The 23,506-nt window shown below is 41.4% G+C and overlaps 1 protein-coding gene across 2 annotated transcripts in view; it reads right to left on the reverse strand.

Annotated features, from left to right (window-relative positions):
• Positions 1 to 976: 976 nt before the first annotated feature.
• Positions 977 to 23,506, reverse strand: part of mbd2 (methyl-CpG binding domain protein 2) — a 41,202-nt gene continuing 18,672 nt past the window's right edge. For both annotated transcript variants that reach the window (XM_061801068.1, XM_061801067.1), the window contains exons 4-7: positions 16,736 to 16,826; positions 16,494 to 16,671; positions 8,001 to 8,146; positions 977 to 1,565 (exon numbers count right to left, since the gene is read on the reverse strand). In XM_061801068.1, the coding sequence (XP_061657052.1) occupies positions 8,029 to 8,146; positions 16,494 to 16,671; positions 16,736 to 16,826 (387 nt within the window). In that variant the 3' untranslated portion in view covers positions 977 to 1,565; positions 8,001 to 8,028. The remainder of the gene's footprint in view (positions 1,566 to 8,000; positions 8,147 to 16,493; positions 16,672 to 16,735; positions 16,827 to 23,506) is intronic.

A 23,506-nucleotide genomic window follows, 5' to 3' on the forward strand; every position in this document is an offset into this window, starting at 1 on the left:
ACATGCAACATTAATCGGACACTCTAAATTGCCATTACATGTGATTGAGAGTGCGGCTGTTTGTCTCTATGTGCCCTGCGAATGGCTGGCAACCAGTACAGGGTGTTCCCCGCCTCCTGCCCATTGAAAGCTGGGATAGGATCCAGCACTTCCGTGACCCTTGTGAGGATAAGTGGCAAAGAAAATGGATGGATAGATGGATGCATACTTATATTACAATCACATAGTAATTTATTTTAGCAATGACCTTACACCATTGTTCCTTTCTTGCAAGTTTTAAATTTCTCAAGTTAAAAATAAATACCATTTACGCAACATGTTGTTCATGAGTGTAGGCTGAAAGCTGCAGCTGGCCACTAATGTGGACTGAATGAGTGGCAACAATACAAAAATGAATGCCAGTATTCTGAGGGGATTAACCCCTCACCAATGTATTGAGAAAAAAACTATGAACAAGTTCATTTTTGGAATGGAATGAATGGAACCCTGGTTCAAAATATTGAGTTATAAACTGAAATAGTTCTTTTCTGAACATTTAACTGCATCATGTAGAAAATGAATGGCTTTCACGCCTTCTTCTGTACAACGGGGGCAAACGTGCTGCAATCTGCCATGTCCATGTTTTATTCTTAGAAAGCTTTGACAGACTGTGAAGAATGGTTCGGACCTTATCATGTGAGAAACGAAGGGAACCCATCACATAGTGCCATGTCAGGAGGGAACTTACAGGCATCCGTGTCCCTGAAAACTTAAATGGGAAAAATGGCCGATACACTCTGAGCAGACAGGGGTGCCATGGCCTTTGGGAACATAAAGCAAATGTAGCTTTATAGAGAAGATGTTGAATAATGTTGAGAAGGTATTTAAAATTAATAAGATTTATTTTTAATAGATTTTTTTAGAATTCTTTATATGACCAGAATAAATATACAGAAATAAAATATACATTGAAACAATCTGGCATTAACAGACAAAACACATTTGCAAATATAATCATTTATTTAGTCCTAAAAATTTACATGACAGTTCTGTCAAGGTAGCAAAAAAAAATATTAAATAAGTTCTCTGTTTCATAGTCATGCAAATTGCTGTGCATTATTTGATGAAAACCCCTGATTTTAGCAATTTTAGCATTTTAACAAAATTTGGACATAAACATAATTAAAGAGCACAGGAAGAGTTAAAGCAGTTAGCAAAGGCCGTCCAGCAGTTTGCACCCTGATTTTATTTAATATGAGGGTAATGCTCATAAAAAAATGTAAAAAAATTTAAAACGGACACACATTAAGAGCTTATTTAAAAGTTTATGAAACGTTTTGATCAGTGACAACTTTAGAAGCTTGCTCTTTTTCAAATTTCTGTAGAGCACTGTTGCTGTTACTTGTGTCCCTGTACCCATTGTATTCCTGGTAATGGGAGGCTTCCTTAATATTGAATTATTTCTGTGTGATGTCAGCCAGGGGAACAACTTGTTTGAAGAGGAAAAGTTGCACCATTTTGTTTGGTTGTTGTTAAAGGTCCAAATGAAGATGACGATACACCTGAGGCTGGTAAACGGAGAAACTCTGTAAAGCAGAATGAATACGTTATTGTGACAGTGTGTATAATCAGTCAAAAGTACAAATTTTAAACAAGGACCCTTTTTTGGACAAAACTTTGAGGAAAATATGCACACACAAAAAACAGAATCGTGATTTTTTTTTTTGTCAGTAAATTACAGAACAACAAAATTAGATGCACTTGAGATTTTGTGTCCAGCGGTGAAATGCAATTGTGTGGATCAGGATTACACACAAATATTACATAAAATGACTTGATCTATGATGATCTATATGAATATGCTTTAGTTCTCAGTGTAACATTTCCGTGGCATTCCTGCCCTTTTTATGAGCGGGGTGTTACCGTCAAACTGGAATGAAATTTGCAGGAAGCACTGATGTGGATTTTCTTAAAGTTGTATGATTTTGAAAAAGTATTAAAACATTGACTTACATCCTTTTCAGTTTTTTAAACATTACAATGTAATTTTTTTAATAATAATTTTGAATGGTTCAACATTTTTCCAAATTGCCTGTATCCTGGTTGACTATACTTTACAGCAAGACTTAACCTAGCAAGGTTTGAGGGTGTAGAGTGAAGTCATTACGAACTACTGGGGACATCACTGACACGATGCATTACATACCAGTATATGAAAAAGTACAATAACTAGTCATTTATAACTTTCTGAATTGTAATGTGTTATTTCTGCATTAGTTTCACCAAAACATGTACACTTCTTAATTATGATGTTTAAGAGAATAAAACAAAACCACAGGTTGTCTTGGAACGGATTACATGTAAAAAAAAAAAAAAGCGCTTCTACTTACGTTTATTATTTTACACTAACTCCACAAGTTTTAGATACTTATACCATTCTGGAGGAAGCAGAGAATTGAACTATCTCAGTCAATATTTACACATCCATACAGACTACAGTTCCACCTCTGCAGAAAAATCTGTGTGGGTGAGCAACGAAGTAATCAATGCTTCTCCTTTCATCTTCCATTAACATTAACATCAAAATTGTACTTTTGAAGAAACGTGTTTATGCCCAAGAAAATAATCCTTCTTCCACTTTTACCACTCCACTCAAGCCAAAATTAAGCCTTCGAAGCCTTAAAACACACTTAATGAAAACACTCAGAAGACAGTCTGGAGACAAAACAAAAGGCTTCTAGGGGGAAAATAGTAAAAGGAATGTAGAATGCCTCCACACTAACTATTAGTTTCCCCATTAACCCCGACACCTCTACCCTGTGAGTGCGTCAACAAAAGGGGGGTGGGCTATAACTAAAACTGCTTGTCTCTGCTCTGGAATATGAAGAATTAAAAAAAAAAACATTTGGTGCCATGTCAAATAATATTTTTCTCAAGCCAAATCTTAAAATTTAAAGAGCCCATTCAAGTTTGAATGCTTCATCTACTTTTGAATTCCCCGAATATAAGTTGCAATCACCTTTTCTAACATTTCAAACTGATTCACAGCATGTTGACTTCATGAGTGGTTCATTTTTAATTTCTAGTTTTTGCTGACCATTTTGTTTTCAGTGGGCTGAAACACCCAAAAACAGGCGTCATGGTAACCATTATAACTCTTCATTGTTTTACTGTTGTTGTATGTGATGATCTTGCAGTGCATTATTTTATTGCCCGTGCTTCAATAATTTAAGATGAACATTCCCCAGCTCAGTCTTAATTACTTCCTAATAATTACAAAACCCTGATAATCTGCTGCTCAATCGAGCCAATTCGGATGACTGACAGCAGACATGCACTCAGTGGTTATCAGCCTTATGAAAGCCTTTTGAAGAAGATAATTCTTCTTCTTAACATCCATTAATTACTAAGGGCTACGAAATGCAGCAGGAGTCTGAATCAGCGTCTTTTGGAAATTACAAGATACACAGCGAATAATCTCCCTCTCACACAAATGCACCGAGTGTGAATATTTGACACTGTTTCCCTATCAAAGCGTGTCAGTCTTTTCTAAGTCAAAAGCGTGCATCTTATTCTCCATCAGATAAAAAGCCAGCTTGCACATTCAAAAGGAATGCCAAGGTTTGAGTGAAAACTTCCTAAATCCATCTTTCCCAGAGTGAAAAAAGGGATTCAATAGCTTTATTGTCGTTTGCGTACCAATATTTAATGAAAAACCCATAAATTAATATTAATTGTACGCTAACCCCGGAGTCACAAAAAAAAAAAAGACTAATTCGTTTTATAAGTGCAAAATGGTAATTGTTAATGTGGACTTGTATGCAGGTAATAAAAAATGATTCCTTGAAGAAATAATCCATCCATTTTCTGACATGTTTATCCTCACAAGGGTCGCGGGAATGGTGGACCCTATCCCAGCTATAATCGGGCAGGAGGCGGAACTGGTTGCCAGCCAATTACAGGGCACATAGAGACAGACACACAACAGCCTCAAGAGATAATGTAAATTCCAATTCCAATTGATAACCTCAATCAACTAAAGCACTACAGTTATGCTTAGAGTTATTCCATTACTGGTGGTCCCAAACTGAAAGAGCCAATTTGTATGAGAACAATCAAGTAAAATCGAGTTATTTGTTGAGTTTTTTTTACATTCTCCCAACAGACAGCATTTTCAAAACAGTCCTCATATGCAACTTGAAAAGTCAAGATGTAGTGTCGGTTCAAAGCATGTGTACTAAGGGCATAGTCCTTCCAATACTGAGTCATACTTAAAATAAAAGATTATTAGAGTGGTAACTCTGCTTATGGACATCTCTAGTAACGAAAAATTCAGGTTACGCAATGCCTCCTCAAAAAAGTTACGAAGGAAATTCAGGATATGAAAGGAAAAAAATGGGGACTGGATTTGCAGCCCCCGAATTCCATCTAACGTAAACATCCTGTATCTTGGTTTGTGTGGCGTGATAGAGATTTTCTCCCATTGACTATCGCCGTCGCATCTTCCTGGCAACCCATTGGCTAGGAGGGATGTCAATTTTTTACCCATGATCCAAATCCTGGTTTGTGTGGTGCGATAGAGCTAATCTCTCATTGGCGATTGCCGTAGCATCTTGTTGGCATCCCATTGGCTAGGAGGGATGTTAATCTTAACCCATGATGCTTTTGTGTTTCCCTGGGACACTCGACAGTCACTGAATCACCCTAGCACACATTGTAAAAGTACAAGATTTTAATGAGGTTTTTTGTTTGATTTCTGCAAGTTTATTCATTTTAATTCACCATGTAACTTTTTGGCCGCAATGCAAAGCGATATGTTTGGTGTAAAAGCAACACAGCTCATCACCCTGTGAACACAACATCCCCTGTGATTACTGCCAGGATTTAAAACTCAAGCTACACAACCCAGGACACACACGTTTGCTGGCCACTGCCCACTCTCTGGTCCAGCTATAAAAACCCATTAGTAATCACTCCTCGACTCTTAGCGGCTCTTTTGCCCCATCGAATTCCAAACAGCCAATCTGCATAAATCTGCATTAATCGACTATTTTCCCAACACAGAAAACAAATGTGCTTTAAAAACATCTTATCTTTGGGCTCCTAGAGTAAACAGAGCGTGCACATACACGCGCACACACACCACACACACACACACACACACACACACACACACACACACACACTTTATGGGTAACAACAGAGCTTTTGTCTACAGGAACTTTATCACACCAGATGTGCCCCCACATCAACACATTTTAATCAATTCTTAGGGGGAAAACATACAATCACCCAGTTGGATAAATACACACACCCTCAAACTAATAATTTTTTGCACCAATGTTCAAATACTTTTAAAATCGCACTGAAGCAGGGAACTTAAATGTTTTGGAGCTAGCTAGTTAGCAAGCTACTGTTAGCATTTACGTTTATATGTAAACATGATGCCAGTGTTCTGTTAATTCATCTTGTTTCTCTTCAATATGATGCAAGTGAATAAACATTGACAACGACGACCAAGACAAGTGATGCACCATTGCAAGACACAAGCCTATTGGTTGAAGTGAAGATCAAACTTTTCAATTTGGCCTCGTTCACTAATTATTTCACACTAAATTAACACACTAAACACACTAAATTTTGCCATTCCCAACAAAGCGGGAAAATGCCCCTCAATAGCAAATTGGGCCTCTAATGGGGCTAAAGTCTTACGTTGTTTGAAACAAGCATTAGTTTATCTGATGGCTTTACCCTAACCCTAATTCCCACCGGGGTGAGCATTGAGTGTAAATGGTTGTTTTGTGTAACTAACGGGATATCAGTCCAGTGTGTACCCCGCCTACAACACAAATTCAGCTGACTCACCCAAGATTCAAGATTTAGTAATCAGTGTAAAGTGGTCAAATGGATGGAAACCTTGAGCGTTTAATAAGATGAACTTTATTAGTCCCATGATAGTAATATATTAGCAGTTTGTTCATCTGAAGCTGATGGGCACACAATGATATGGTCAAAAAGTATTTTAAATATCTTATTCCTGTTAATTAGTTGTTAAAGGTTACACATTGTAGTTTATTATTATGTTTATTCACTCACAAGACTTCTGCGCAAGGCACATGGGTTCAGTTCTCCCTCACTAATGGTACAAGTGTGGGTGGTTGTGTTGTCTCTACTAATACAGTATGCTCCCTGTGACAAAACTGTTTGCCATTCCATTAAAATCCCCAGCATGCCAAAATATGTGAGAATACAAAAAATGATGGTCATCTGGATCCTGTCAAGGTTTAAATGAGTTAAAATGAAAAAAAAAAAGAAAATATCAATGTCCTGGTTAAAAAGAGAAAAAAAAAGGCTTTGCATTTAGTCGTAGACATTACACTCTTGCATTCCTGAGTTTATCTGATTTTGTCTGAACAGAAGTGTGTATGTGTGTATGTATTTATCAATTACTTTGAGCATTAGGTTTCTGGTCTATGTCATGTGAAATAGGTTGCAGAAGAACTGAGAAAAGGAAAAGGGGAAACTGAGGCTTAAAGGGCTACTGTCATGAAATGCATGATGTTATTAATGAAAAAACGGCAGCCAATATGGCCCCATGCGTTTTTTCGCCACAAAACATTATTTTGATGTATCCAGCTTTTTGTAACTCCCGCCATGAAAATCCTCTCAAGGGATTTGTTTTCGAGAAGAAGCAGGAAGTGACGTAAAGGACAGCGGCGCCCCCAAATGGACTCGTTTGTTTCCATTAGTTTTAACTCTGGGAAGGTAGCTAGTTGTTCCTTCATGTTAGCCAAAATGCCGGTTTGTTGCATTGTTGGACATAGCTTGAACACTCGGGAGGATGGATTTACCCTTGATAAGTTTGCAAGAGACCCGGTTCGTCGTGAAAAATGGATTGCATGGGTGCAGAGGATGAGAGCTTCGTGGGTTCCGAATAACAGGTAGGTGTGTATACAGGTACTAAAAAAATTATAGTTTGGGGCTGGAACACGTAATCGGTCTCTCATAACGTAACAAAAGATCCGCGTACGAAATATGTCGCTGTGCGCATCAGACGGGGTCGGGTTGATTAGTCTCTACGCCAGCAAAGGCTGCGCTTCGGGCTCGTGGACAGTGGCGGCTCTGAAGAACCCAGCCAAGAATCCCTCACTCAGCTGCGTGCACGCACTAAAGCGCTGAGGCTTGACGGTGTTGTTCATTGTGTACTGCGGCGGCTATGAACAACCCCCTAAAGCAGCACAGCTCGGCTCCATTATAAGCCACATTGGCTGAGGCGCCGTGTTTGGTGGTCACGGCTTCTGCGAAGGCTGCGTGTCAGGCTTTGCGGAAGGTGGCAGCTCTAAGAACCCAGCTAAGAATGCCTCACTCAGCCGCATGTGTGCAGTAAAGCGCCCCGGCTCGACGGTGTTGTTCATCGCGTACTGGGGCATCTATGAACAACCCCCTAAACCGTCATAAGTCACACCGGCCGATTGCGATGAGCCGCAATGGCTCATCTCCGCCGCGGAAGTGGATCGGACGGGGATGCGGTTTGGGCATGATCGCATATCATCTGAATATGGCTCGAAACAATTGTGTAAAATTGCCTAGAGAGCTCGAAACAATAGTGTAATATTGCCCCGGTAACTTCACTCGGTTGTGTGGTTTTTCCTTTTTGAAAAGAGCTTCCGTGTCAGAAGGGACGTGTTCGTCTCCCATAGTTAGAGTGCACCGCGTGTTTTCATTGGCGAATGTCCAGGTGACGTCACGTACAGAGGATGCAGCCAATATGGCGACCAATTGGATGTCGTAGAATGATACTTCTGGAACTTTGCGCATGGATGACGCGCTCTCCGCTCACATTTATTTTTTCGTAGACATTGAAGTGAATCATGTTATATGTATTTTTATTACAATATCTATTTTAGAATTATAGGGATGACACTTGGGCTTTAAAGAATTAACAAGAAAAAACATATGACACAGAAAGGCTGTTTCCTTTTATACTGTTAATACTCATGAACTTGAGTAAATATGTTTACCTGTCTCTTACTTTCTTCTTTTTTGTCTTTAGGCTGCCTTCCCCTCGAACATCTCTTTGCTGTTTTCAGCAGCCTGTGCCAAACTGTGAGCCATAAGTGCCTCCTCCAGACTCCTCCTGGCTTGGTGCACCTTTAGCTCCTGCTCCCTACATTATAAAAATAGACGATAATAACTCATGTTTACGCTTTTTACAGAAGATTAAGCAGCAAATACAAGGAGTTGAAAATTATAACTGCAGGAGTCCCATATCACCTCAGCATCTTCTGAAATCGTCGTCTTGTCTTCTTTGACAGACAAAAATAATGGCGAGAAGTTTCTTTGGTTCAAAATTGTGGCCAGTAGAATATATGTTATGTTCCTGTTTGTGTGTGTCGTTGTTTTCCACAGTCTCCTTGGTGAGTGTTGGTGGGCAAAGTCTCATGTATCACACTTGCAGTCAATCTCAATCAACGGGGTTTATAGTTGCAGCAGAAGGGGACGGAAGATGACGTATTATCACATTCCTTACGTCCATCGTCCGCACATACAGTGTCTTTAAAAAGTATTGATATAGGCTTTGAACATTTTGTGACCTTACAACCCCAATCTTGAATGTGTTTTGTTGAGGTGTTATGTGATAAAACAACAACCATTAGCACATAATTATGTACTTTGTGCTCATGTAATGATGATTGATAATCTTTTCATCCATTTTCTCATCCTCACAAGGTATGTAAATGTGCAGTACACACATCAAATACAGACAAAGAATTATAAGGAAATTGATTTACAGATAAAACAGCAAAAGAAGCAGCAGCCAAAACCTTTATGGGATTAGCTGACCATGTAACAAATGAAGACATACTTTGAGATGATGTGTTAAACAAAATGCAACAACAGAGCTTACCAGCAGAACTAAAAATGTGGAAAAAAATAAGGTACTACATGACAAAATGGGAATTATGTCAGCACAAATACAAAAAAAAAAAAAAATTCTACCAAAAACATTTTTTAAGTGGGCGGCAATCTTGAGCCATGGGAAGTCTCAGGTCTCAACAGCGGGAATGGTAGCCCTGGTACAAAGGCATTACATGATCCATGGATTTAACTTGTGTGCAAAAAACTTTTTTTGTAGGGCTTGTTTGATCTGTGTACGACATAACCCACAAGGGAATGTGCATCCAAAATGTGGTCAGTTTCCTCAAGCTACACATCCGTTCATCCTTCCATCCATTTTCTTAGCCGCTTATCCTCACAATGATCGCGGGGAGGGCTGGAGCCTATCCCAGCTCTCAACGGGCAGGAAGCACGGTACACCCTAAACTGGTTGCCAGCCAATCGCAGGCCACATGGAGACAAACGGCCACACTCACATTCACACATAGGGGCAATTTAGAGTGTCCAATTAATGTTGCATGTTTTTGGGATGTGGGAGGAAACTGGGGTGCCCAGAGAAAACCCACGCAGGCACGGGGTATCACGAACGAGACTCGAGGGCGGACCCAAATCCACGACTCCAGAGACAAGCAGGCAGTACAGAGGAAGCCTTTATTCGTTCCAAGGTCGGTAATCAGTGAGTCAGTCCAAACAAGCAGAAGTAGCAGTAGCGGCAGGCTTACGAGGTTGGTCGAGTAACAGGCGTGGGTCGGTACACAGAAGGTAAACATCAGGCATACAGTGGTGCGGGAATGAGGCATGAGAGGCAACCATCTGGCGAAGGACCAGTCGTCCCCAGGGTCCTATATATACCGGGTTCAACCAGTCGTGATGAGGCGCAGGTGTGCGCCTCCTGATTAGCTGGCCACGCCCAGCCTGGGCTGGAAGGCAGGAGCATGACACGGGGAGAACATGCAAACTCCACACAGGTGGGTCCAGGATTGAACCCGGGACCTCGGAACAGTGAGGCCAATGCTTTACCAACTGAACCACGGTGCCACCCATGATTGATGATGATTTTTTATATTTTTGTCTTACAAACAGCTTTTTGAATATTATTCACCAATCAAACATTAATTGTTCACAATGTTCATTGTTATTTTATTTTTTTATTCATGCATTATAGGGAACATGTTACTCACTGCTTTAAATTAATCTCAAAGACCTATTATCGTAACTAAGGACAGGAGAAGTCCTGGATAATATCCTGAGGCTATAAAGGGTGAAAAACAAATGGAGTTCAAACTTAACCATCCCCTGGACAATTTGGTCTAAACAATTTGACCGAGTATCTGTCCACAGAAGACTAAGAGGAGCATTGCAGGGAGAGAGAAAAGGAATGAGAGCGATTTAGGATGACAAGCACATTCAGAGAGAGGGGAGGGGGGAGAATTGGAAATTAATGGGGGAAAGAGATAAGAAAAGGGGAGCACAGGAGGCATAAATGCTGGAGGGACTGAGTAGATATAGAGTAGACTGAGGGAGGAGGGGTTGAAAAAAGGAACAGAGTGATGGAGTTGGAAACAAAGACAGGTTGAAGACAAACAGTATATTTAAAAAAAGGGACTGAAAATATAAGTGGGGTAATAATTAGTGGAGCAGACAAAGAGTGTTGAAAACCAAACAAGTAACTGAAAGAAAAAGTCAAAAATAAAACGGTAGGAAAATGGAAAGACAGTGGGCAGAATAAATGGCCAAGAAATGTCAGGAGGAAGCACTTGATGAAAGGAAATGAGTGAAAAGTTCAGGCCAGAGAGGAGTGGAGACAGACATATTCCAATGAGTCTGCTGTAATGGCTTTGGCCAGCTGTTTCCTCTGATCTCTTGGTCCACTGGACAGATAGCTTCACACTTCCAGACAGTGTCAGTTGGAATGTGTCTCCACAGTGCCCCCTGCCGTCATGTATGCATATTTTAAATGAATGTTCCTTTACAATATCCAACTAATCCACATTCATGTTATGCATGTAAAAAATACTGTATAAATTCCTGAATGGAAGAGGATTTTATGATATGTAATTTTATGTTACGCTTTATATGATGATTTAATGTAGATATATGTTCAATTACATCATGCATGTGCTATTTTTCATTCAAACTTGAGAGCTAATACCTTAAAAACAAATATCTACTATACAGTGCCTTGTAAAAATATTCGGCTCCCTTGAACTTTTCAACCTTTCGCTACATTTCAGGCTTCAAACAAAGAAATCAACAATAAGTGAGACATAAGTGAGAAATCAGAAATCAACAATAAGTGAAACACAATCGTGAAGTGGAATGAAATTTTTTGGATATTTTAAAATCCTGAAAAGTGGGGCATGCAATATTATTCGCCTCCCTTACATTAATACTTTGTAGTGCCAGCTTTCACTGTAATTACAGCTGCAAGTTGCTTGGGGTATGTCTCTCTCAGTTTTACACATCGAGACTGAAATTCTTGCTCATTCTTCCTTGCAAAACAGTTCGAGCTAAGTGAGGTTGGATGGAGAGCGTTGGTGAAAAGCAGTCTTCGGCTCTGACAACAGATTCTTGATTGGATTCAAGCCTGGACTTTGACTCGGCCATTCTAACACCTGGATATGTTTATTTGTGAACCATTCTATTGTAGATTTGGCTTTGTTTTGTATCATTGTCCTGTTGGAAGATAAATATCCATCCCAGTCTTAGGTCTTTTGCAGACTCAAACAGGTTTTCTTCCACAATGGTCCTGTGTTTTGCTCCATTCATCTTCCCATCAATTTTAACCATCTTCCCTGTCCCTGCTGAAGAAAAGCAGGCCTAAACCATGAGGCTGCCCCCACCATGTTTGACAGAGGATGTTGTGTTCAGGGTGATGAGCTGTGTTGCTTTTACACCAAACATATCGCTTTGCATTGCGGCCAAAAAGTTACATTTTGGTTTAATTTCACCAGAGCACCATCTTCCACATGTTAGATGAGTCTCCCAGGTGGCTTGTGGCAAACTTTAAATGATACTTCTTATGGATATCTTTGAGAAATGGCCTTCTTCTTGCCAATCTTCCATAAAGGCCAGATTTGTGCAGTGTACGACTGATGGTTGTCCGATGGACAGACTCTCCCACCTCAGCTGTTGATCTCTCCAGTTCATCCAGAGCAATCATGGGCCTCTTGGCTGCATCTCTGATCAGTCTTCTCCTTGTTCGAGGTGAAAGTTTAGAGGGACGGCCGGGTCTTGGTAGATTTGCAGTGGTCTGATACTCCTTCCATTTGAATATGATTGCTTGCACAGTGCTCCTTGAGATGTTTAAAGATTGAGAAATCTTTTTGTATCCAAATCAGGCTTTAAACGTCTTCATGATGCTCTCTGCACTTTAAACAGAACCCTGAGACTATCACAGAGCAGGTGTATCTATACGGAGGCTTGATTACACACAGGTGGATTCTATTTATCATCATCAGTCAACCTTGGATCACTCAGAGATCCTCACTGAACTTCAGGAGTGAGTTTGCTGCACTTAAAGTACAGGGGCCGAATAATATTGCGCGTCCCACTTTTACTTTTTTATTTGTTTAAAATTATAAAATATCCAATAAATTTCATTCCATTTCACAAGTGTGTCCCACTTGTTGTTAATTCTTGACAAAAAAAATAGATCTTTATGTTTGAAGCCTGAAATGTGGCGAAAGTTTGAAATGTTCAAGGGGGGCCAATACTTTCACAAGGCACTGTATATAAACTAGTAGAAGGATAATGATGAGACCAAATTTCATTAAAAATTTACTCAATGACGTTGAGTAATGATGAAAGTGACGGGCCTCCAGAGATTTGTCAACAATTGTGCTTAGTAAATAACTAATTAACTACTTTGCTGCTTTGATTTGAATCAATGCAGCATGACTACGAACCACAACAGGCAAACATTGTCACAGGAAAGTATTTCAAGCCACAGTTAACAACCTGCTCTACAGCAAAGTGACAAGTGCTATTGTATGAACTTGCCAAATAGTCTTGTAAGTTTACAGTAGGAGTGAAATGGGAGCAAAAGAAGAGCGGCACACCCCAGGATGCACTCACTGATACACCACTTGTTACATCTTGAGTGGAACTTGGGCATTTGAACAACTCGGTGCTTGTACAAATAGGTTTTCGACCAAAAATTTGTGTTTTCTGTGTGTCGGTTTTTGACCTGGTTCTCAGTGTCCGAACACCGAGCAAAGCTAAACCCATATTGAGCGGGTAGCCAACTCGAACTGAGCGATGGTGAACGCACATGGGCGGTGCTAAGACGAGCTGCTGGCCACCTTGAGTAAAGCAGTCACACCTGCTTGATCCAGTGCGTGCTCATAGAGTGAGCATGTACCTTTGAAAGTGCTTCTGACGACTCTTCTCCAGGCACTCTGGTTTCCTCCCACATCCCAAAAATGTACATGATAGGTTAAGTGACAACTCTAAATTTCCCGTAGCTGTGGTTGTAAGTGCGAATAGCTATTTATTTGTGCCCTGTGATTTGCTGGCGACCGGTTCAGGGTGTACCCAACTTTCAGCCTGTAGACACCTGGGATGGATTCCAGCAGTCCCCCAACTGACCGTTGTGAAGATAGGTGGCTCAGAAAATGGATGGATGGATGGATGGATGATGGATGGATGGATGGATGGATGGATGGATGGATGGATGGATGGATGGATGGATGGATGGATGGATGGATGGATGGATGGATGGAGCAGGAAAAAAATAAATGACGTCTGGGTTCTGGTAGGCTAGAGACGATGGAAAGCCAACAAACAGCTGACTGCATAACTGTGATTAATGCGTGCAGGGGTGATCTGCCTTGCAAATGAGTAAAGATAAAGCAGGTGTTTTCTGTCTTGTCTTTAAAAAGCCACCTGGATGTTACTATATATTTAACTTACTGTTAATGGCGTGCATTTCCCAGTGTGACTGTTTTTCTCCAAAATCCTGCACTTCCTCCTTCAACCTGGTTTCTCATCACTCACATCTCTCATCATCTGTCACCTCTCAGTTTACTGATTACCTTGGTTGGACAGCTTACATCAATCTCCACACATCTAATCTGTCTATGGCTAAGAGGTAGAAGATGGTTTTCCCCACTCGTAGGTTATTTGCTTCCTGTAGGTTATCTTGAATCAATATCTTTGATATCCATTTTTTTCCCCAACCAATTTCGTGCCTTAATACTATTGAAAAGTTGTCAAACGTTTGCTCACGCTTGAAATGAATATTAAGGATATTCAACGAAAGATCCTTTCACAGATGAAAACGGCCAGACTGAACTAGTTTGGGGTTCAAAACAACATGGTGTCAACTATGGGAAGTTATCATCGAGTGGCACGACACATTCAGCAACATTATTTCGGTTATAACAAAGGAGGTGTTGGCAGAGAAATTGTTTTGTCCACCCATGTACCCTGTAGGCTGGTTGTAAGTCATATGGACGAACAACCATTCAACCTCGTGTTGACATCGATTGAAAATTTTGAAAATCTGTGTGTATGGTGGCACCATAATGCAGCTGGTTAGTGTTAGTATCACAAGTCTGCAGACAAAATTTCAAATCCCGGCCTCGCCTGTGTGGAGTTTGCATGTTCTCCCCATGCCTGCATAGGTTTTCTCTGGGTACTCTGGTTTCCTCCCATATCCCCAAAACATGGATTAATTGGAGACTATAAATTACCCGTAAGTGTGAATATGATTGCGACTGGTTGTTTGTCCCCATGTGTCCTGTGATTGCCTGGAAACCAATTCAGGGTGTATGCTGCTTCCTGCCCGATGACAGCTCAGATTTGCTTCAGCATTCCCGTGATCCTCGTGAGGATAAGTGGCTCAGAAAATGGAAGGATGGGTGTGTTTTTGGGATGACGAAGAAATCCACAACACTGAAGAAAACCCATGCAAACAGGGCAAATATTTAAATGCTACGACAATCATACTTTTCATCAGGAAACTCTTTCAGTGCTCTTCATTTATGAACCAATGGTCCACAATCATGATAAAATTGCTCAGGCACCACCAATGCATCTTTTTTTGGGTCCCTCACCAGTTTATAACAAGCTTTCCACAGAAAAGGATTCCATACCCACAAACTCATTCTATTCCAAGAATGATGATCAAGCCCATTATATAACAATAATATCAAATTTGAAAGAGTCCTGAGATTACATACACTACATGTATTGTTTCCATAATGTAGTCTGTATAAAAATCCAGTGGAAAAACTGAACACAAATGCTCACATTAAAAGATGATAATCACCCTTCATTGAACCAAAGCTTGGCATTAACTGTTGCTTTTTACAGGACCAAAACCTGAATGTGCTAAAACAAAATGATGTTCTCCCTCCATCCATCCATCCATTTTCTGAGCCGTTTATCCTCACGAGGGTCGCGGGAGTGCTGGAGCCTATCCCAGCTGTCAACGAGCAGGAGGCAGGTTATACCCTGAACTGGTTGCCAGCCAATTGCAGGGCACATGGAGACAGACAACAGTCACACTTAAAATCACACCTAGGGGCAATTTAGAGTATCCAATTAATGTTTCATGTTTTTGGGATGTGGGAAGAAACCAGAGTGCCCAAAGAAAACCAATGCAGGCACGGGGAGAACATGCAAACTCCACACTGGTGGGGCCGGGATTTGAACCCCAGTCCTTAGAACTCTGAGGCCAATGCTCTATAGCTGCGCCACCGTGCCGCAAAATTATGCTGTTTTGATCATTAATATTGAGGCAATATTTCTACTTGCTGGTTGTCTTAAAGGAGCATTCAATACTTAATAAATTGTTGGGATTTTAGTTCATTCACTTTTCTCATTCTCAGGTTGGTTTTCCGCGGAATGTCGGTGTCGTACTTTCCATAAACAGTTCGAAAATTCCGTTCCACATTTCACTACACCGGCAGATGAGGCGAACGCACTTCAAAAAGGACATCATGAAAAAAAAGCCCGCCTCACATTCTGTATGAAAGTGATACGTTTTTGTCTTCTTTCCTGCAGCATCCATACTCATGTTTGTTGTTCTTAAGCAAGAGCTTAAAATAAGGGGGAACTCGCTGACAGCATGTTTTCCTGTACTGTCATTGTTTGCACATGCGCGGTGAGCAAGGTTAAAACAAATATGGTGATGTCTTTTTTTTTTTTCTCAGCACACCGTCAGGATCGACCATAACTCCAGTCGATCACAATCGACGTATTGAGCACACCTGGGTAAGAGGGTCTGACTGACAGTTCTGCGACCAGCGTTCAAATCCCGGCCTCACCTGTGAGGAGTTTGCATGTTCTCTCCACGAAAACTCGACACGGCATCAACACATTGACCACCCCTGCTGTAAAGCTATTCCTAACCAGTGCACCCGAGGACATTCGTAGAGGATAGATATCCCGTATCACACGGGAATGTTTTTCCACTAGATGGCGTAAAAGTACATAATTACCTGTATATCAACTTGTTGTTGATTTGGGGTAAAAAAATAAATACCGTATGTGCCTTTGTGCAAAGTTTGAGAAATGCTACTGCAGATCTCCTATCACACTCAACCCACACATAAAAAATCTTAAATCTAGTAATAGCAACATTTCATTAGCAAGAATCATCCTCTCACCGGATTTGTTCGTCAGTCACAGTAAAGGCTTTACACAGCGGTTGGGATGTGTTCAGCCAGATTGCTGGGTTCTTCTCAGCTGCCACCGATGTCTGTCCCGTGATAGGTACAGAGCTCATGTGCAGAGCACTGGCGATGGCAGACAGCAGAGTGTCATCATTTGAGTTTAGACCAACACCTGTTGAGACAGCAGGTCAGAAGCTAAAATTGCTGTATTGGGGGTTTGGTTTCTGTAAACTTACTCTGTAGGCCTTTAGGCAGGTCCATTGTACGTAGAACTTCCTCTGAGACATCTGATGCTTGCAAACCTTTCAACCTTCTCTCCCAAAAGAGCTGCAAAGACACAAAAGTATAAGTTGAGTGCAAGTGATACATATAGTAGTTGCAAAAGATAACTGACAATCCAGACAATCCATAAATCACAATGTATGATTTTTCATTTATTTGTATGTTACTGCTGCAAATAAATATTTGACCACAGTCATGAGCATCGCAGGACCACAGCCAAGAGGGGCGTGGCCTAGCTTTCATCTCTGATACCTGTTGCCGGTCACAGCTATGTCACATGAGGCACTGTGATTAGACAATGTATTTAAGTTGGAGTTTTGTCACTGTTTTTTGCCAGTTCGTTAAGTATGCTTTCCCGCATCCAAGGTTACTGCGCCATTATAGCCCAGTCACGCTTTTGGATATGCTCTTTAGTTGACTCATAGTAATCAGACATTGTTTCTTGTGTTTTGCATCCTGCCTTCTTGGACTGTGTTGTCCTGCACAACTTTCGTGTATAATAAAACCCACTGAACATTATGTCCTCATCTTGGAGTCCTGCATTTGGATCCACCCATGTACCGTTGGTTCATGACAACCACCTGCCAATCAGCAAAAATTCTGGCTCTCAAAGACCCGTATGTCCGCTTCTAAAAAGTCAACTTGCACTCCACTTATTATTCTTAACTATTGGTACCTGTTTGAGATCTTTAGCTGTATAAAGACAGTTGTTCACCCCACACCAACACAAGACTCCAACTGCTAACATGGCTAAGACCAAAGAGCTGTCCAAAGACACCAGAGACAAAATTGAATACCTCCACAAAGCTGGGAAGCGCTACGGGGCAATTGCCAAACTGCTTGGTTATAAAAGATCAACTGTTGGAGCAATTATTAGTAAATGAAAGAAGCCAAAAATGACTGTCAATCTCTCTCAGATTGGGCCTCCAAGCAAGATCTCACTTTGTGCCGTATGAACGATCCAAAGAAAGGTGAGGAATTACCCCAGAACTACACGGAACGATCTTGTCAATGACCCGCAGAGAGCTGGCACCACTGTTTGTAAGGTTACTGTGTAAAATCATGCATTGCACAGATGTTTCCCCTGGTTAAATCAGCACACCTCCAGGCAGGCCCGTTTTAGGTTAGCCCATGTCCATTTGGATGATCCAGAGGAGTCATGGGAAAAAGTTACCGTATTTTCATGAGCATGAAGTGCAAAAAGAGTCTTAAATTTTCTCCAAAATGGATGGGGCAGCTTATAATGGGGAGTGTCTTGTGTGTGCACCAAGTTCCAAAATCTGAAAAATGTTGTTGTGTGACTTTAATGAGTGCTCCACCTTAAGTTCTCCCACTTAGAAATCATGGAGGGGTCTGAAATCATCTAAAAAGAAAAATCCAGAAATCACAATGTATGATTTTTTTAACTATTTATTTGTGTAATACAGCTGCAAATAAGTGTTTGAACACTTGAGAAAACCAATGTTAATATTTGGTACAGTAGCCTTTGTTTGCAATTACAGAGGTCAAACGTTTCCTGTAGTTGTTCACCAGGTTTGCACACACTGGAGGAGAGATTTTAGCCCACTCCTCCACACAGATATTCTCTAGATCAGATGGGTTTCTGGGCTGTCGCTGAGAAACACGGAGTTTCAGCTCCCTCCAAAAATTGCCTATTGGGTTTAAGTCTGGAGACTGGCTAGGCCAGGCCAGAACCTTGATACGCTTCTTACGGAGCTACTCCTTGGTTTTCCTGGCTGTGTGCTTCAGGTCACTGTCATGTTGAAAGACCCCGCCACGACCCATCTTCAATGCTTTGACTGAGGGAAAGAGGTTGTTCCCCAAAAGTCACAATACATGGCTGCGGTCATCCTCTCCTTAATACAGCGCAGTCGTCCTGGCCCATGTGCAGAAAAACACCCCCAAAGCTTGATGCTTCCACCCCCATGCTTCACAGTACGGATGGTGTTCTCAGGATGGAACTCATCATTTGTCTTCCTCCAAACATGGTTAGTGGAATTATGACCAAAAAGTTCCATTTTGGTCTCATCTGACCACAAAACTTTCTCCCATGATTCCTCTGTCCCATCCAAAGGGTCATTGGCAAACTTGGGACATGCCTTAACGTGCTGGTTTAAGCAGGGGAAGCTTCCGTGCCATGCATGATTTCAAACCATGACGTCTTAGTGTATTACCAACAGTCACCTTAGAAACGGTGGTCCCAGCTCTTCTCAAGTCATTGACCAAGTCCTGGGCTGATTCCTCACCTTTCTAAGGATCATTGAGACCCCACGAGGTGATATTTTGCATGGTGCTCCACTCGGATTGAGAATGACATGTTTAGCTTCTTCCACTTTCTAATGATTGCTCCAACAGTGGACCTTTTTTCACCAAGTTGCTTGGCAATTTCTCCGTAGCCTTTTCCAGCCATTTTCTTCACTGTATGGAGGAAAGGCGGGCATGATTGAGGACAGCATGCGGACACAAGGGGGAAGGGTGGGTGTGGGAAAGGGATGCTAAAGGGACACCCCACCATAGGTATAAAGTGGCAGTATTTGTTTGTGCAGAACATCGCTTTCGTAAGGACCCCCGAAAATGACACCAACAAAGAGATGCTACCAAATCATCTGGGAGGCTTGACGAAACAAGTTCAGCTGTTGGACATCGGTGTAAACAGAGCGTTCAAAGTGAAGTTGTGAGCAGCGTGGGAGCGATGGATGACAGATGGCGAACACAGCTTTACTAAGACAGGGAGGCACAATGTGTCAATGGATTGTTGATGCTTGGGCTAACTTATCTGCTTCCACTTTTGTTCAAGCTTTCCAAAGGCCAGCACCTTTGGGGGAGCCGCAGGGTGAGACTGACTCCGACAATGACGTGAGGGAACATGGTGTTTGACGGAGAACGTGCCCGGGTGTTAGTTTCGGATACAGAAGATGAGGACTTGATGCATTTGTGGATGTGGACTAATAAAAAAAAAGAACGTGTGTACGTACATTGTTAAATACTTCAATAAAGTACGACCAAACTTGGTTTTGCTCCTGCTGCCTTTTTAAACTGAGTGCATGCATGCTACCCTATGTTTTACACTAACGTATTGTAGTGTCACTCTGAGGATGGAGGTGATCCCAGCATGCTTTGCGGTGCCAAATATGTACATAAAGAGCGTTTGAAGTGAATGTTTTGTTTCAATTATTTCTTCAGTCATGGTTCTGGTTGTTTTGTTGTCTGCTTATTGTGCTTTTCTGATTGCTGTGGGGTTATGATTTTGGTTTGGTGTGAGACTGAGTGAGGATGGCATATTGACTGGTGACTTGGTTGTATTGAACTTTGTGTGAAAAAAACTGATGTGTGCCACTGCACGTGTTGAAAGGATATTGTACTTTATCTTGCTTATATGTGTTTCAAGTTTTAATTTACTGTATTCACTTCTATGTTTTTAATGACCCTTTTACAGAAGTTTTATTGACTCTGTTTCATCCTCTTGTATTTTTGCTAAATTTATAGATGAATTTGTATAAAAAGAATCTATAGTCGTGTTAAAATGGTGGGAAATATCTCTGGGAGTCAGCAGGCTGAGCTCGTGCCTGTTCATAACAGACAGGTTCTGAGAAAGCAAATGCCATTATGTACTATCCTAATCATCCACTCCTTAATGAGTTTGAGCTTTTGCCCTCAGGCCGTCGGCTTAGTGCCTCGAGGAGGATAAAAAGACACCATGTTTCATTTATCCCCAGTGCAATTTGTTTACTTCATGGAAGTTAGTCCATAGGTTGCTCATGTTTTCATATCACTGCTTTTGGGTATTTACCCATCTTTACGTTTCACTTTCTGCAATACAGTACTTGGAAGAATTTTTTACATTTTTGGTTATGACCGCTGGAGCATACAATTTTTCACAATATTGTGTAAGGGTATGGTGTTTCTTCGATTGTGTTTTTTTTTGTGTGTGTGTGTGTGTGTGTGTGTGTCTGTGTCACACTCAAGGTCCACATAAAGTTATGTGGCCTGTAAAAGCAAATCATATGCATCAACATCCATGATACTTGTTTAAAATTTCTATCACAATTTCAAATTGTGAAACGCAATGTTAAAATATTGCAAGCAACAGAACAGTCTTGACTTTTGATTTAAAAATTGGTTATCCATCAATATGTAGTGTATGCAATAAAAAATGAGCCGATTAATGATATGGTTTCATAGTCATAATTCCCCTGTGCAGGAACCGTGAATACAATGTGGCCCACAATTCATTTTGTACCTTGTCCTCTTTGTACTCCTGCTCTTTAAGAGATGATAAGATTCTGATTCTAATGGGAAAACTGAGTAATAACATCTGACGGAAAGCATCACGTATCAATAAAATAATTAATTCAACATTTTGGTGGGTTGATATTTATTATCAGAGAGGGAGAGAGAAACATTGTCTGATGCGTCATTTTGTAAGGATAATATGGAAGCACTGGCTAGTCTCTATCTTGGAAATCCATCAATCATCCAAGCTACTCATCCTCACAAGGGTCACGGGAGAGCTGGGGCCTCATCCAGCCAGCACTGAGCGAAAGGCGGACTACACCCTGAACTGGTCAGCAGTCAGTCGCAGGGCAGATATCAACACCATCACTGAGCAGGAATCAAACCCACGCTGCCGGAAAAAAGTCAGGGGTGTGTACCACTACACCATCAGTGACGCCTACCTCTTGGAAATCCAGTCAGAGCTTATCATTTCAGACAATGATACTTCACAAAAACATACAGAATGGGAGAATGGAACAGATAAACAGACAGAAACAGATACCCAGTAAGAGAGAGTAGGGCTGCACAATATTTTTTTATTTATCGTCACTGTAATCTAAATGCTTAATAATCACACAACATATGGTCCACTGTGATGCAGAGAAAGGGAAAATGTGACAGAAAAAGAGAAAGAGGGAAACAGAAACAGACGCCTCGGGATTGACTGAGTGAGAGTGAGTGCGAGATAGAGAGCGAAGCGCTACACTGTATTTTGTTTATCATCACTGCAATGTACATGTGCAATAGTCACATCATGGGATCCCCGGTAATGTTGGTGTACTGGTGACTCGGTGACTCAGTGTGTGACAGTGACTCAACTGAAATAATGGAAAGTGACATAGTGATTCAGTGAGTGACAGTGACTCAGCTGTAATATTGAAAGTGCCCTCTCTGAGCCACTTATCCTCACAAGCGTAGCAGGAGTGCTGGAGCCCATCCCAGCTAACCAGTGGCAAGAACCGGCATACACCCTGAACTGCTTGCCAGCCATACGCAGGGAAAAAACAAAAACAAAACAGCCAGTCGCAGTCACAATCACATCCAAAGGCAATAGAGTCTGCAATTAAATCATGTTTTTGGGAGATGGGAGGAAGCAGTAGTGCCCAGAGAAAACCCATGCATGGAGTTTGCATGGAGAGAACATGCAAACTCCACACAGGTGGGGCCGGGATTTGAACACCGGTCCGCATAACTGTGAATCAGACCCTCTACCCCAGGGGTGCTCAATGCGTCGATTGCGATTCACGGCACGCCAAGAAAAAAAAAAAGACGTCAGCCGTATTTTATTTAACTTGAGCTCACCGCGCATGTGTTAACTACGACAGTACAGGAAATCACGCTGTCAGTGAGTTCCCCCCTATTTTAAGCTCTCATTTGAAAAATCTTAACAAACATGAGTATGGATGCTGCAGTAAAGACGACAAAAAGGTATCACTTTCATACGGAATGGGAGGCGGACAACTTTTTCACAATGTCATTTTCGAAGTTCGTTTGCCTCATCTACCAGTGTAGTGAAATGTGTCGCAGCCTTTTCTGTTTATGGAAAATACGACACCGATATTCCACCGAAAAGCAAACTGAGAATGAGAAAAGTGAACGAAGTAAAGTCCCAATTGGCCGCACAGCAGTCACTTTTCAAACAGTATAGTTCAACAGCGAAAGCCGCCATCAAAGGATCGTACCAAGGGTTCATCACATCATCGTTAAGAACAAGAAGTCCTTCCAAAATGGTTAATCTCTGCAGGGCGGATCAGATGGTAAAGTGTTGGCCTCACAATTCTGAGGTCCCGGGTTTAATCGCAGACCCACTTGTATGGAGTTTGTATGTTCTCCTCGTGCCTGAGCGGGTTTCCTCCAGGCACTTCGGTTTCCTCCAACATTCCAAACACATGCAACATTAATTGGACACTCCAAATTGCCCCTCGGTGTGATTGTGAGTGGGGCTGTTTGTCTAAATGTGCCCTGCAATTGGCCAGCAACCAGTTCAGGGTGTACCCCTGCCTCCTGCCCGTTGACAGCTGGGATTGGCTCCAGCACTCCCCACGACCCTTGTGAGAATAAGCAGTGAAGAAAATGGATGGATGGAAAATCTCTGCAGCTGTCAAGGAGTACAGTTACACGGCGCTGTGAAGCCATGGCTGATGTGTGGAAGGACATCGGAGATTGTGTTTCTCACTACAGTTGGACAAATCTACTGATGTGAGTGGCACAGCCTCGGTGTGCATTTTCATTCATGTGGTGTTTAGTGATCATCAACGTGCACTCAGATAGTTACAAAAAATGTTTATAGAGTTAATTATGTCATGTAATATTGGCTCATGCAATTATGTAAGGCACACAAACATACACATTAAGAATCCTCAATATACTTTAAAATAAATATGTTTTGCTTTTTTGTAGCGGGTAGATCTTTGTGACTTGGTCATTCTATAAAAAAAAAGGTCATCCCC

Source organism: Syngnathoides biaculeatus, chromosome 17 (assembly GCF_019802595.1).
Source record: "Syngnathoides biaculeatus isolate LvHL_M chromosome 17, ASM1980259v1, whole genome shotgun sequence".
Classification (NCBI taxonomy): domain Eukaryota; kingdom Metazoa; phylum Chordata; class Actinopteri; order Syngnathiformes; family Syngnathidae; genus Syngnathoides; species Syngnathoides biaculeatus.